At 36.7% G+C, this 12,507-nt stretch overlaps 1 protein-coding gene across 1 annotated transcript; it reads right to left on the reverse strand.

The window, feature by feature from the left end:
* Window positions 1–8,671: 8,671 nt before the first annotated feature.
* Window positions 8,672–9,761, reverse strand: LOC141827003 (uncharacterized protein At2g29880-like). The gene is made up of 2 exons (XM_074714297.1): window positions 9,339–9,761; window positions 8,672–9,244 (listed from the first exon to the last, which is right to left on the reverse strand). The coding sequence occupies exons 1-2, from the start codon at window positions 9,759–9,761 to the stop codon at window positions 8,672–8,674; spliced, it is 996 nt and encodes a 331-aa protein (XP_074570398.1).
* Window positions 9,762–12,507: the final 2,746 nt, after the last annotated feature.

The following is a 12,507-nucleotide window of genomic DNA, read 5'->3' on the forward strand; positions in this document are numbered from 1 at the left end:
AGTCTAACCCCTTTCGCTTAGTCTACTCTCAGGTCCCTTCGCTAGCGGAAGTGAAGTCTCGCGTGAGTAGGACCATTCATTGACTGGTGGTTTGACCATCCATAGTGTTTAGCCAGAACATATGAAGAAAATATAGCCTGATGTACTCTTGTGATCATCTATTGAACCTGCCCAATAACTATCAGAAAAACCATGCAATTTACTATCTTCCTTAGCTTCAGCTTCAAATATTATTCCATAATTCTTAGTTCCTTGGACATATCTAAGAATACGTTTAGCTGTAGCAAAATGAAGTTGGCTAGGTTCGCTCATAAATCTTGAGACAATGCTAATAACATACATATTGTCTGATCTTGTATTTGTGAGATAAATGAGTAATCAATGAGTTTTTGTAGATGGTTTCATCGACCTTTTTTAGCTCCATCATTGTTTAAAAGCTTGTCATGGACTACCATAGGAGTATAAAAGGCTTTGCAGTAAGTCCTATTGAATTTCTTCATTAAATCACTAACACGTTTTTCTTGAGAAATAAAGATTCTTTCATTATCTTGCTTTACTTGCATCACAAGAAAATATTTTATAAGTCCTAGATCTGTCATCTTTAGATTATTGCTAGTATATATATCAAATCATAATATAAGGCATATTATAAGAAAATTTATTGTACTTTTTGTCTTCATACATATAATTCATCATTATCTACTTGAATGATATTAATTATTATATATAAATTCATCATTATTTGCTTGAACCCACATAATTCATTTGACTTCTATAGACACATATTTTTAACATGCATGTGTGCATTAATTTTTAAAATTAGTTTTTAGTGTTTTTTATTTTAATGAGATTTAATACCTTAAATTTTTCAGAGAAACTTTTCCGTTGAAAGTGACTTTGTGAAGATATCTGCTATTTGATCTTCAATTTTATAGAAAGTTAATTCAATTTCTCTTTTGCTTGCTAATTCTAATTTTATAGAAAGTTAATTCAATTTCTCTTTTGCTTGCTAATTCTATGATAAAGTGATATCGTAATTTGATGTGTTTTGTGTGACGGTGAAAAATAAGATTCTTCATCATTGCAATAGTAGACATATTATTACATAAAAGTATGGTTGGCGCAAATTGTTTTTGCTTCATCTCCTTGAGAATTCTTCTTCACCAGACAATTTCACATGCCGCTCCACATACTGATATATATTCAACTTCAGCAGAAGACATAGTAACAGTATTTTGTTTCTTTGATGACCAAGAAAAAGGCTTTGTTCCTGATGTGGCAGAATCCTGCTGCTTCTACGTGGCACTTGTAGGCAAGGGGTAAGTTGATGTGTTGAATCAAAAGTCAACAGTCAACACAGAATATCCCTCTCATAGGCGCACAATTGCTCTGGCAAGGAGGGACTACTTTCCTTTAGAGCTTCCTCGTGTCTAGGCCCTTTCGAGGTATAACCCAGGGCGGCACTGGACCTCGGCGCATCAGCACTAACGCGATAGGCTACTGGCACGCACACAACCCTTGTGAATAGAAGTTAACAAAAGTCCCAAGTCATATCCCGGCCTAGTAGTCCCGAGCTACATCCTGACCAAGTAGTCTCAAGCTACATTTCGGCCAAGCAATCCTGAGTTGCATCTCGGCCAAGTAGTCCCGAGCTGCATCTCAGTCAAGTAGTCCCGAGCTATATCTCGGCCAAGCAATCCCAAGTCACATGTCGACCAAGCAGTCTCGAGTCACATCTCGGCCAAGCAGTCTCGAGCTACATTTCGGCCAAACAGTCTTGAGTCATATCTCGGCCAAGCAATCCCGAGTCATTTCTCAATCGCCTCAAAGCAGCTCGCCTGTACCGCCTCGAACCCTATCTCTAGGGGTGGGAAAAAATACCGAATTTTCGGTATACCGCACATACCATACTGATATTTACCGTCCATATCGAAAATTTCGGTATACCAAAAAATTCGGTACGGTATTATACCGTACCGAAATTTTCGGTATCGGTAACGGTACACAATTATTATTGTTCGGTATTTCGGTATAGCAATATTTTCGGTATAATACCGTACCGAAATTATCAGTATACCAAAATTTTTAATATTTTCGGTGTAATATACTGAAAATTCGGTATTTCGGTATTTCGGTATCGAAAATACCGAAATTCCGGTATACCGAATTTTCGGTATGGTAACGGTATAGATTTTTTTATGCCGAAATTTTCGGTACGGTATACGGTATCGTATACAAAATTCGGTATACCATACCGAACCAGCCCTACCTATCTCAGCCTCGAGCACCACTTCTGTCCTAAGTCCTACTTTTGTACAGTGTATGAACTTTTGACATCCAAGCACCTGCTGGTAGGAAAATGTGAATATTCCTAGGGACATGCAGCAATAGGAGAATAACTGAATAAGCAGGAGGTTACAGGACTTTCATCTCCTTCCACAGAGAGCGTTGGAGTGACTTGTTGGGACTCTTCAACACCAGTCTAACCCCTTTCGCTTAGTCTACTCTCAGGTCCCTTCGCTAGCGGAAGTGAAGTCTCGCGTGAGTAGGACCATTCGTTGACTGGTGGTTTGACCATCCATAGTTTTTAGCCAGAACATATGAAGAAAATATAGCCTGATGTACTCTTGTGATCATCTATTGAACCTGCCCAATAACTATCAGAAAAACCATGCAATTTACTATCTTCCTTCAGCTTCAAATATTATTCCATAATTCTTAGTTCCTTGGACATATCTAAGAATACGTTTAGCTGTAGCAAAATGAAGTTGGCTTGGTTCGCTCATAAATCTTGAGACAATGCTAATAACATACATAATGTCTGATCTTGTATTTGTGAGATAAATGAGTAATCAATGAGTTTTTTGTAGATGGTTTCATCGACCTTTTTTTAGCTCCATCACTTTTTAAAAGCTTGTCATGGACTACCATTGAAGTATAAAAGGCTTTGCAGTAAGTCATATTGAATTTCTTCGTTAAATCACTAACACGTTTTTCTTGAGAAATAAAGATTCTTTCATCATCTTGCTTTATTTGCATCACAAGAAAATATTTTACAAGTCCTAGATCTGTCATCTTTAGATTATTGCTATATATATCAAATCATCAACAGGCATATTACAAGAAAATTTATTGTACTTTTTGTCTTCATACATATAATTCATCATTATCTCTTTGAATGATATTAATTATTATATATAAATTCATCATTATCTGCTTGAACCCACATTATTCATTTGACTTCTATACACGCATATTATTAACATGCATGTGTGCATTAATTTTTAAAATTAGTTTTTAGTGTTTTTTATTTTTATGAGATTTAATACCTTAAATTTTTCAGAGAAACTTTTTCGTTGAAAGTGACTTTGTGAAAATATCTGCTATTTGATCTTCAATTTTATAGAAAGTTAATTCAATTTCTCTTTTGCTTGCTAATTCTAATTTTATAGAAAGTTAATTCAATTTCTCTTTTGCTTGCTAATTCTATGATAAAGTGATATCGTAATTTGATGCGTTTTGTGTGATGGTGAAAAATAAGATTCTTCATCATTGCAATAGTAGACATATTATTACATAAAAGTATGGTTGGCGCAAATTGTTTTTGCTTCATCTCCTTGAGAATTCTTCTTCACCAGACAATTTCACATGCCGCTCCACATACCGATATATATTCAACTTCAGCAGAAGACATAGTAACAGTATTTTGTTTCTTTGACGACCAAGAAATAGGCTTTGTTCCTGATGTGGCAGAATCCTGCTGCTTCTACGTGGCACTTGTAGGCAAGTGGTAAGTTGATGTGTTGAATCAAAAGTCAACAGTCAACACAGAATATCCCTCTCATAGGCGCACAATTGCTCTGGCAAGGAGGGACTGCTTTCCTTTAGAGCTTCCTCGTGTCTAGGCCCTTTCGAGGTATAACCCGGGGCGGCACTGGACCTCGGCGCATCGGCACTAACGTGATAGGCTACTGGCACACACACAACCCTTGTGAATAGAAGTTAACAAAAGTCCCAAGTCATATCCCGGCCTAGTAGTCCCGAGCTACATCCTGACCAAGTAGTCTCAAGCTACATTTCGGCCAAGCAATCCTGAGTTGCATCTCGGCCAAGTAGTCCCGAGCTGCATCTCAGTCAAGTAGTCCCGAGCTATATCTCGGCCAAGCAATCCCAAGTCACATGTCAACCAAGCAGTCTCGAGTCACATCTCGGCCAAGCAGTCTCGAGCTACATTTCGGCCAAACAGTCTTGAGTCACATCTCGGCCAAGCAGTCCCGAGTCATTTCTCAATCGCCTCAATCCCGAGTCTCAGCTCGCCTGTACCGCCTCGAACCCTATCTCAGCCTGAAAATTCGGTATTTCGGTATTTCGGTATACCGAAAATACCGAGCACCACTTCTGTCCTAAGTCCTACTTTTGTACAGTGTACGAACTTTTGACATCCAAGCACCTGCTGGTAGGAAAATGTGAATATTCCTAGGGACATGCAGCAATAGGAGAATAACTGAATAAGCAGGAGGTTACAGGACTTTCATCTCCTTCCACGGAGAGCGTTGGAGTGACTTGTTGGGATTCCCCAACACCAGTCTAACCCCTTTCGTTTAGTCTACTCTCAGGTCCCTTCGCTAGCGGAAGTGAAGTCTCGCGTGAGTAGGACCATTCATTGACTGGTGGTTTGACCATCCGTAGTGTTTAGCCTGAACATATGAAGAAAATATAGCCTGATGTACTCTTGTGATCATCTATTGAACCTGCCCAATAACTATCAGAAAAATCATGCAATTTACTAGCTATCTTCCTTAGCTTTAGCTTCAAATATTATTCCATAATTCTTAGTTCCTTGGACATATCTAAGAATACGTTTAGCTGTAGCAAAATGAAGTTGGCTAGGTTCGCTCATAAATCTTGAGACAATGCTAATAACATACATAATGTCTGATCTTGTATTTGTGAGATAAATGAGTAATCAATGAGTTTTTTGTAGATGGTTTCATCGACCTTTTTTAGCTCCATCATTTTTTAAAAGCTTGTCATGGACTACCATAGGAGTATAAAAGGCTTTGCAGTAAGTCATATTGAATTTCTTCATTAAATCACTAACACGTTTTTCTTGAGAAATAAAGATTCTTTCATTATCTTGCTATACTTGCATCACAAGAAAATATTTTATAAGTCCTAGATCTGTCATCTTTAGATTATTGCTAGTATATATATCAAATCATCAACAGGCATATTATAAGAAAATTTATTGTACTTTTTGTCTTCATACATATAATTCATCATTATCTACTTGAATGATATTAATTATTATATATAAATTCATCATTATCTGCTTGAACCCACATTATTCATTTGACTTCTATACACGCATATTTTTAACATGCATGTGTGCATTAACTTTTAAAATTAGTTTTTAGTGTTTTTTATTTTAATGAGATTTAATACCTTAAATTTTTCAGAGAAACTTTTCCGTTGAAAGTGACTTTGTGAAGATATCTGCTATTTGATCTTCAATTTTATAGAAAGTTAATTCAATTTCTCTTTTGCTTGCTAATTCTAATTTTATAGAAAGTTAATTCAATTTCTCTTTTGCTTGCTAATTCTATGATAAAGTGATATCGTAATTTGTTGTGTTTTGTGTGACGGTGAAAAATAAGATTCTTCATCATTGCAATAGTAGACATATTATTACATAAAAGTATGGTTGGCGCAAATTGTTTTTGCTTCATCTCCTTGAGAATTCTTCTTCACCAGACAATTTCACATGCCGCTCCACATACTGATATATATATTCAACTTCAGCAGAAGACATAGTAACAGTATTTTGTTTCTTTGATGACCAAGAAATAGGCTTTGTTCCTGATGTGGCAGAATCCTGCTGCTTCTACGTGGCACTTGTAGGCAAGGGGTAAGTTGATGTGTTGAATCAAAAGTCAACAGTCAACACAGAATATCCCTCTCATAGGCGCACAATTGCTCTGGCATGAAGGGACTGCTTTCCTTTAGAGCTTCCTCGTGTCTAGGCCCTTTCGAGGTATAACCCGGGGCGGCACTGGACCTCGGCGCATCGGCACTAACACGATAGGCTACTAGCACGCACACAACCCTTGTGAATAGAAGTTAACAAAAGTCCCAAGTCATATCCCGGCCTAGTAGTCCCGAGCTACATCCTGACCAAGTAGTCTCAAGCTACATTTCGGCCAAGCAATCCTGAGTTGCATCTCAGCCAAGTAGTCCCGAGCTGCATCTCAGTCAAGTAGTCCCGAGCTATATCTCGGCCAAGCAATCCCAAGTCACATGTCGACCAAGCAGTCTCGAGTCACATCTCGGCCAAGCAGTCTCGAGCTACATTTCGGCCAAGCAGTCTTGAGTCACATCTCGGCCAAGTAGTCCCGAGTCATTTCTCAATCGCCTCAATCCCGAGTCTCAGCTCGCCTGTACTGCCTCGAATCCTATCTCAGCCTCGAGCACCACTTCTGTCCTAAGTCCTACTTTTGTATAGTGTACGAACTTTTGACATCCAAGCACTTGCTGGTAGGAAAATGTGAATATTCCTAGGGACATGCAGCAATAGGAGAATAACTGAATAAGCAGGAGGTTACAAGACTTTCATCTCCTTTCTCTGAGAGTGTCGGAGTGGCCTGTTAGGACTCCCTGACGCCAGTCTAATCCTTTCACTCAATCTACTCTCAGGTCCCTTCGCCAGCGAAAGTGAAGCCTCGCGTGAGTCAGACCGTTTGTTGACTGGTGGCTTGACCATCCACGATGTTTAGCCAGAACATATGAAAAAAATATGGCCTGATGTACTCTTGCGATCATCTTTAGGGTGCGTTTGGTTGGGGGTCATCCGTGATTACCTTGGTTATGTGATTACCAAGTAATCACATAACCAAGGTTATAGGGAATAAAACATAACCTAATGCTGTTTGGTTTAATCCTAGGTAATGATACAAAACCTTGTTTGTTTGAAGGTTTTAATACATTACTTACTTTAACATTTACTATATTACCCCTAGTTCAATTATAATCATTTTTACAACTAAATTAATTTGATATTTAATTATTTTTAAATTTAAATTAAATTATTAATTATAATATTAATAATATAATATATATTATGATTTACATTTTTAATTACAATTATTAATTTTTATAATTAAATTATAATTATATATAATTAAATTAAATTATATTTATTTATTTTTATTTTTTATTTTTATAATGATTTATTGTTTCTTTTTGACTTACTTGCACAGCTTTGCAAAATTGTGACAAAAAAATGAAATTAATTTGTTATTTAATTATTTTTAAAATTAAATTAAATGAAATATCTTGACAAAAGACCTTAATTCTTGTCCAAAATTGTGACAAAATGATAACCAATGGATCATTCTTCGGCACTTATTAAGAAATGAAATTAGAACACAAATTAACATTGTCTTTAGTTGTTTTTATATTCTTTGAAAATGTTGCATACGACAAGGAACTTATTCAAATCACGTCCTGATGCAATTTTCCTCAAAGCAGAAAGGCCACAGTTGATCTCATATCTCATGGAAAGAGCAATGTCCACGACCAATTTTTCAGGAATGCTCACATAAGGAATTGTGGAGTGACCTGCAATCAAGAATAATGAGAAATCAAATTTCAATCTAATTCATCACACAAGAGGAAACAAAATCGATGATAGTGAGTCTATGATAATCAAATCAAGCAAAGCACGATCTGGAAAATGAGATCAAGAATATGTAAGCAAGTTATGACCAAACAAATGGTACTCCATAAGAAAAACACTGTGTTGCAGCAAGAACTATAAAAAACACACATTTAAAAATTACTCTTCCAGCATCCAATAACTCCGCCTTTGAAATTTGTCGTTCTCCTCGCCATGAGCATAATAGCAATGAAGCATATCAACACTTCCAACCTGAAACCATCATCATAAGTTTGGTTGAATTCAAGACAAACTTCAGGAAATTGATGCCATACTTTTCATTTCTGCTACATGTCACACAGCTAAGACACAAAGCATATTATCCATGGATTTGACACACTTATTAAAACTGCATATTATTATATATATGAATAGGAAAAAAATCTAGATAGAAAAGCACACAAAGCATTGTATTTCAAAGCACACAAAGAATTCAAGATACCATCCTCATTAAACCTGAATTGGAGTCGGAGGACAAAAGCCGTGATGAAAGCAATTAGTCCCTGCACACATATAAAGCAAAGCACGGTAACATTCTCCAGTAACATTCTCCCAGATGATAGCAACCATATTGTCAACCAACAGAAGCTAAGAGGAAGGCAAACATATAGTCCCTGCACACTTCCATCCATTGCCAATTGCTGAGAGGAACTGACCAAATGTAAAAACCTGCAAACCGGAATTGGAACAAAATTGAAATTGATATCACTTGAGCAAGAAGACAAAATCGATATCACTTCAGCAGTGTTCATCATTCAAATAAAATCTAATTTTCATTTCAGTTGGAAAATTGATAACACTTCAGCAGTGTTCAAAATTGACATTCATGAATATCCATAGCAGTCAAATAGTTATCCCAAAATGACATTCATCCAAGAATGTATCCAGCACTGCAGTATCTAAAATATAAGTAGTAACAATGTATACCAAAATAACAATCTAATTCAAATAGTTATTTCATTTGGAATGAATCTCAGAGAGCAACTTCAGCACGTAACCTCTCCTTAATATCTTTGGCAATGCGAAGAAATTGTCAAGCTTGTGTCCATCCTTGAGAATATACTCCCCAACATCCAGAATTTCTTGCTCAGAAAATTCAGCAAAGTCTATTAACTCTTCGTATAGCTTTTGTTTTTTTTGACTATTCTCTGTTTGTTGTTTGAAGTAGTTGGAGATCTCCTCATCAGATTTAGAAATAGCAGTAATAAAATTTTCAATTTTTCCCACCAAGGCACCTAGAGCATCATCAGACTTCCCTTTTTCCTTTCTGGTTGACCTTTTGTTTGTTGGATAAGCAGATGAACTTGGAGTCCCAGATATCTTGTGGTTGTCATTTTCAAATCCTTCAACATATTCTTCTTTTTCTAGATCAACCGTGTCAAACTCTTCATCACATAGATTTATCTCTTCGACTGCATCAGCTGGGGTTTCTGCATTAGCTCCTGTGGCATGATCTTTCCCCCACACAGACATCAAGTCATCAAGGTGGGGGAATTCTTTATTCCTTAAACCAATAGCAGCTGGATGACTCTAAATTAAAAAATTAGTAAACAAAATTATCAGACCAAAGTTACATTTAAAGGAAAGTTAGTGATCTATTAAACACAAAAATAGAACAAGTTACCTTTACCCAATCGTCGAAGACATCCTTTGTTGTAATGATGCACTTATCAACATCGTTCCATCCAAATCCACTACTATGAGTCAGCATCTCATTGATAGCATGAAATTGCCTCTTCAACAGCTTGTACCTTGACTCAATATGAGGGGTAGCTTTCAGATTGCTGTCTGGTAATTTAACAGCCATGACTTTCTCCAAATGTAGCAAGTAACCAGTTCGAAAGCCATTTTCACTCTTCCAAGCAGAATTTTTACTTAACTCAACAAGGCAATCTACTAAAACTGCATCCTCTTGTTTTGTCCACACGTGTTTAGTGCTCGGTGTTTTTCTTTTCAACTTCGTTGGCATTGAACTTTCTACTTGTTCAATTGGTGCATCCTTGTTTGTTGCTACTCCTTTTATCCTCTTCTGGCTATGTCCTTCCATTGAAAACTGAAATTAAACCATCCAAATAACACATTATTCTTGCATAAAACATAATCAAATTATTTAATTAAATAATATACAAATCCAGATACAATCAAATTGTTCAAATGTAATAAATCCAAGATACAACCAAATTGTTTAAACTTGATCAAACCTAGATACAATCAAATTGTTCAAACTTAATCAAATCCAGATACAAGCAAATTGTTTAAACTATTGAAATGGGTAGTAAACCCAAATACAATATTATCAAAGAGTTCAAATACATAGAAACCCAAATTTCAAGACAGAACATTATATTTAATTAACCGATGACTGCCAGCTCGTGAACATTTCATCTGCAAGCTTGTCTCTCCATTCAGTCCAAGCAGGGCTGGTCTCACAATGTCTGATCAAATCAACACCATCATTGACAGCATCATCATCACTTTCATTTGACTCGAGGACATCCAGCTCACTCTCTATCGGATCAATTGTCATTTCATACCTTATGAAATTATGTAGAATACAACAAGCAGAAATAATCCTACATTGAGTCTTAACATCATAAAATGACTTATCTCTCAATATAGCCCATCTAGCTTTTAAAATCCCAAAACACCTCTCAATGCAATTTCTGGCTTGAGAGTGTTTCATATTAAAGTACTCTTTGCTTGTTGTTGGTTGGTAACCTTGTCTCCACTCAGTCAAGTGGTACCTTTGACCTCTATATGGTGCTAAAAATCCTTCCCCATTTGTGTATCCAGCATCACACAAATAATAACAACCTATATTACAAGTGAACATGTGTTAATATATATAATAACAACCCATTTTATGATAATTATAACTTAATTACCTTGAGGAATCTTCAAGCCATTCCTCCTACTAATAGCATCTCTTAAGACTCTACCATCTGCTGCAGATCCTTCCCAACCCGGTAAGACATAGCTAAATTGCATGTTTGGCGTGCACACACCCAAGACATTGGTTGCAATTTCACCTTTTCTGGTTCGATACCTAGGTTTATCACATGCTGGGGCATTGACATTAATATACGTCCCATCTAATGCTCCCAAACAACCCTACACTCAAATAAGTATCATAAATCAAATTAATTTAGTGTGTACATTTAAAAATAAATATATAAAAATTATATACTTGTACCTTAAACCATCTCCACCTCTCATCCATGCAATTTTCTGGAATTGGTTCAGGCTTCTTAAGCAAAATATGTTGTAACCGTAGCACAGAATTCAAAACTGAATGAAATTGTCTACTAACTGTCTCACCGGATCTAGCTGTTTGACGTTTTAGAACCCTATTCTTCACATTATGTGCAATAATGTGAAGAAAAGATATTACAAGTTCACTAATTGACATATTTTTATTTCCTTTCAGTTTTCCATGAGTCGTTAGCATATAACAAAGTTTGTCTAAAGACCTTCTATCCATCCTACAGTTATCAACACATTGTCGATCACTATGAAAAACCATTTCATTTAAGTTTATAGACCTAATATTATATCTAGACAATGCTTGATGAGTATATGATATGCTCCTCCTAAACCTAGCACTCCTCTTGTTAGCTAAGACAACCGCCAACAATAAAAGCACCAATAACTTCCTTTGCATCCTCTTCCTTCGTATAATAAGAGCAATTATGTTCATCTCTTCCCTTACTGCTAATTGATCCATATCAACCTATCATGAAAATACAGCAGTTGCAAGTATTTAATTGAATTGTAAAGAAGAAATCAATCTTATATATTATATAAGCTACATAGACAAACCTACTTACATACATTGAAACCTACTTACATACATTGAATTAGTTCATATCAAACTATTAGGACTACACGAACAGGGAGCTGCAAGAAACATGTAAGGAGAGAAAAAAGAAACATGATAGAATACCATTGCACTTAAACTACCTAACTGTATTTCATATTATTAATCAGTATGCAGTGAAAGAAACTTAATTCCTCCTTGCGATCGAGGTTAAGCCGAGTGGTGGAGGGTAGGCCTTTTGTACTATAGGCTTTGGTGCACTTCAATCTAGCGAATTGGTAAACTAGTATGGATTTCAAATGATCCAGGTTATGAAGCCAAGACAAAGTCCAACACACCTATAAATAGCAAGGAAAGGGAGAGGGGGGCAACCAAGAAAGAGCCTTAGGCATGGATATTGCTGATATTATTGGAGGACATGAGAGATTGGAGTATACACACACACACACATCAAGATTGGAATTTATATTTATGAATAGGCCATCATACTTCCACTGAATTGGTTAAAAAATATCATAAAACCACAAAATTTATCACAAACATATTCAATTTTAGGATCTGTTGAAGACTTGGTAAATATGCTATGTCAAAGACAAGTGATTGAATTTCTATACTTTGTCAGCATTGCGAACGATTACAGCAATCTAACCAAATAAGCAATGCACATGGCAGTTTGATTATAAGCAATATAACTTCATTGACTCAGTAGGAGCATTACTCAACTTGGCCAGCAACTGTATTGACGCTAGGGTTTCACCGGAAGGAGAAGAAGACTCACCGTGAGGAGGAGGACGAGGCCGAGGTCAGGAATCGCCGCTAGGGTTTCGCCGGAAGGGGGAAGCGCGCGCTCGGGACGGACTCGCCGCTAGGGTTTCGCTCGGGACGAAGAGGAAGGCTTCGAATGTTTTGCTCGGGGGAGACGAGCGCTCGCGGAGGTTTTTGCTCGGGACGGAGAGGAAGGGCTTCGAATGTTGTC

Source organism: Curcuma longa, chromosome 4 (genome assembly GCF_044706935.1).
Source record: "Curcuma longa cultivar G26 ecotype Majalengka, Jawa Barat chromosome 4, ITB_CL_G26_1.1, whole genome shotgun sequence".
Lineage (NCBI taxonomy): Eukaryota > Viridiplantae > Streptophyta > Magnoliopsida > Zingiberales > Zingiberaceae > Curcuma > Curcuma longa.

What these genes read in the sequence shown, in the direction of transcription:
- LOC141827003 (XM_074714297.1), bottom strand. Translation starts at nt 9,761, where the DNA reads ATGGAAGGACATAGCCAGAAGAGGATAAAAGGAGTAGCAACAAACAAG. An exon ending in TCTTCGACGATTGGGTAAAG is followed by an intron (nt 9,245 to 9,338) that starts GTAACTTGTTCT and finishes TTTTTAATTTAG; the next exon opens with AGTCATCCAGCTGCTATTGG.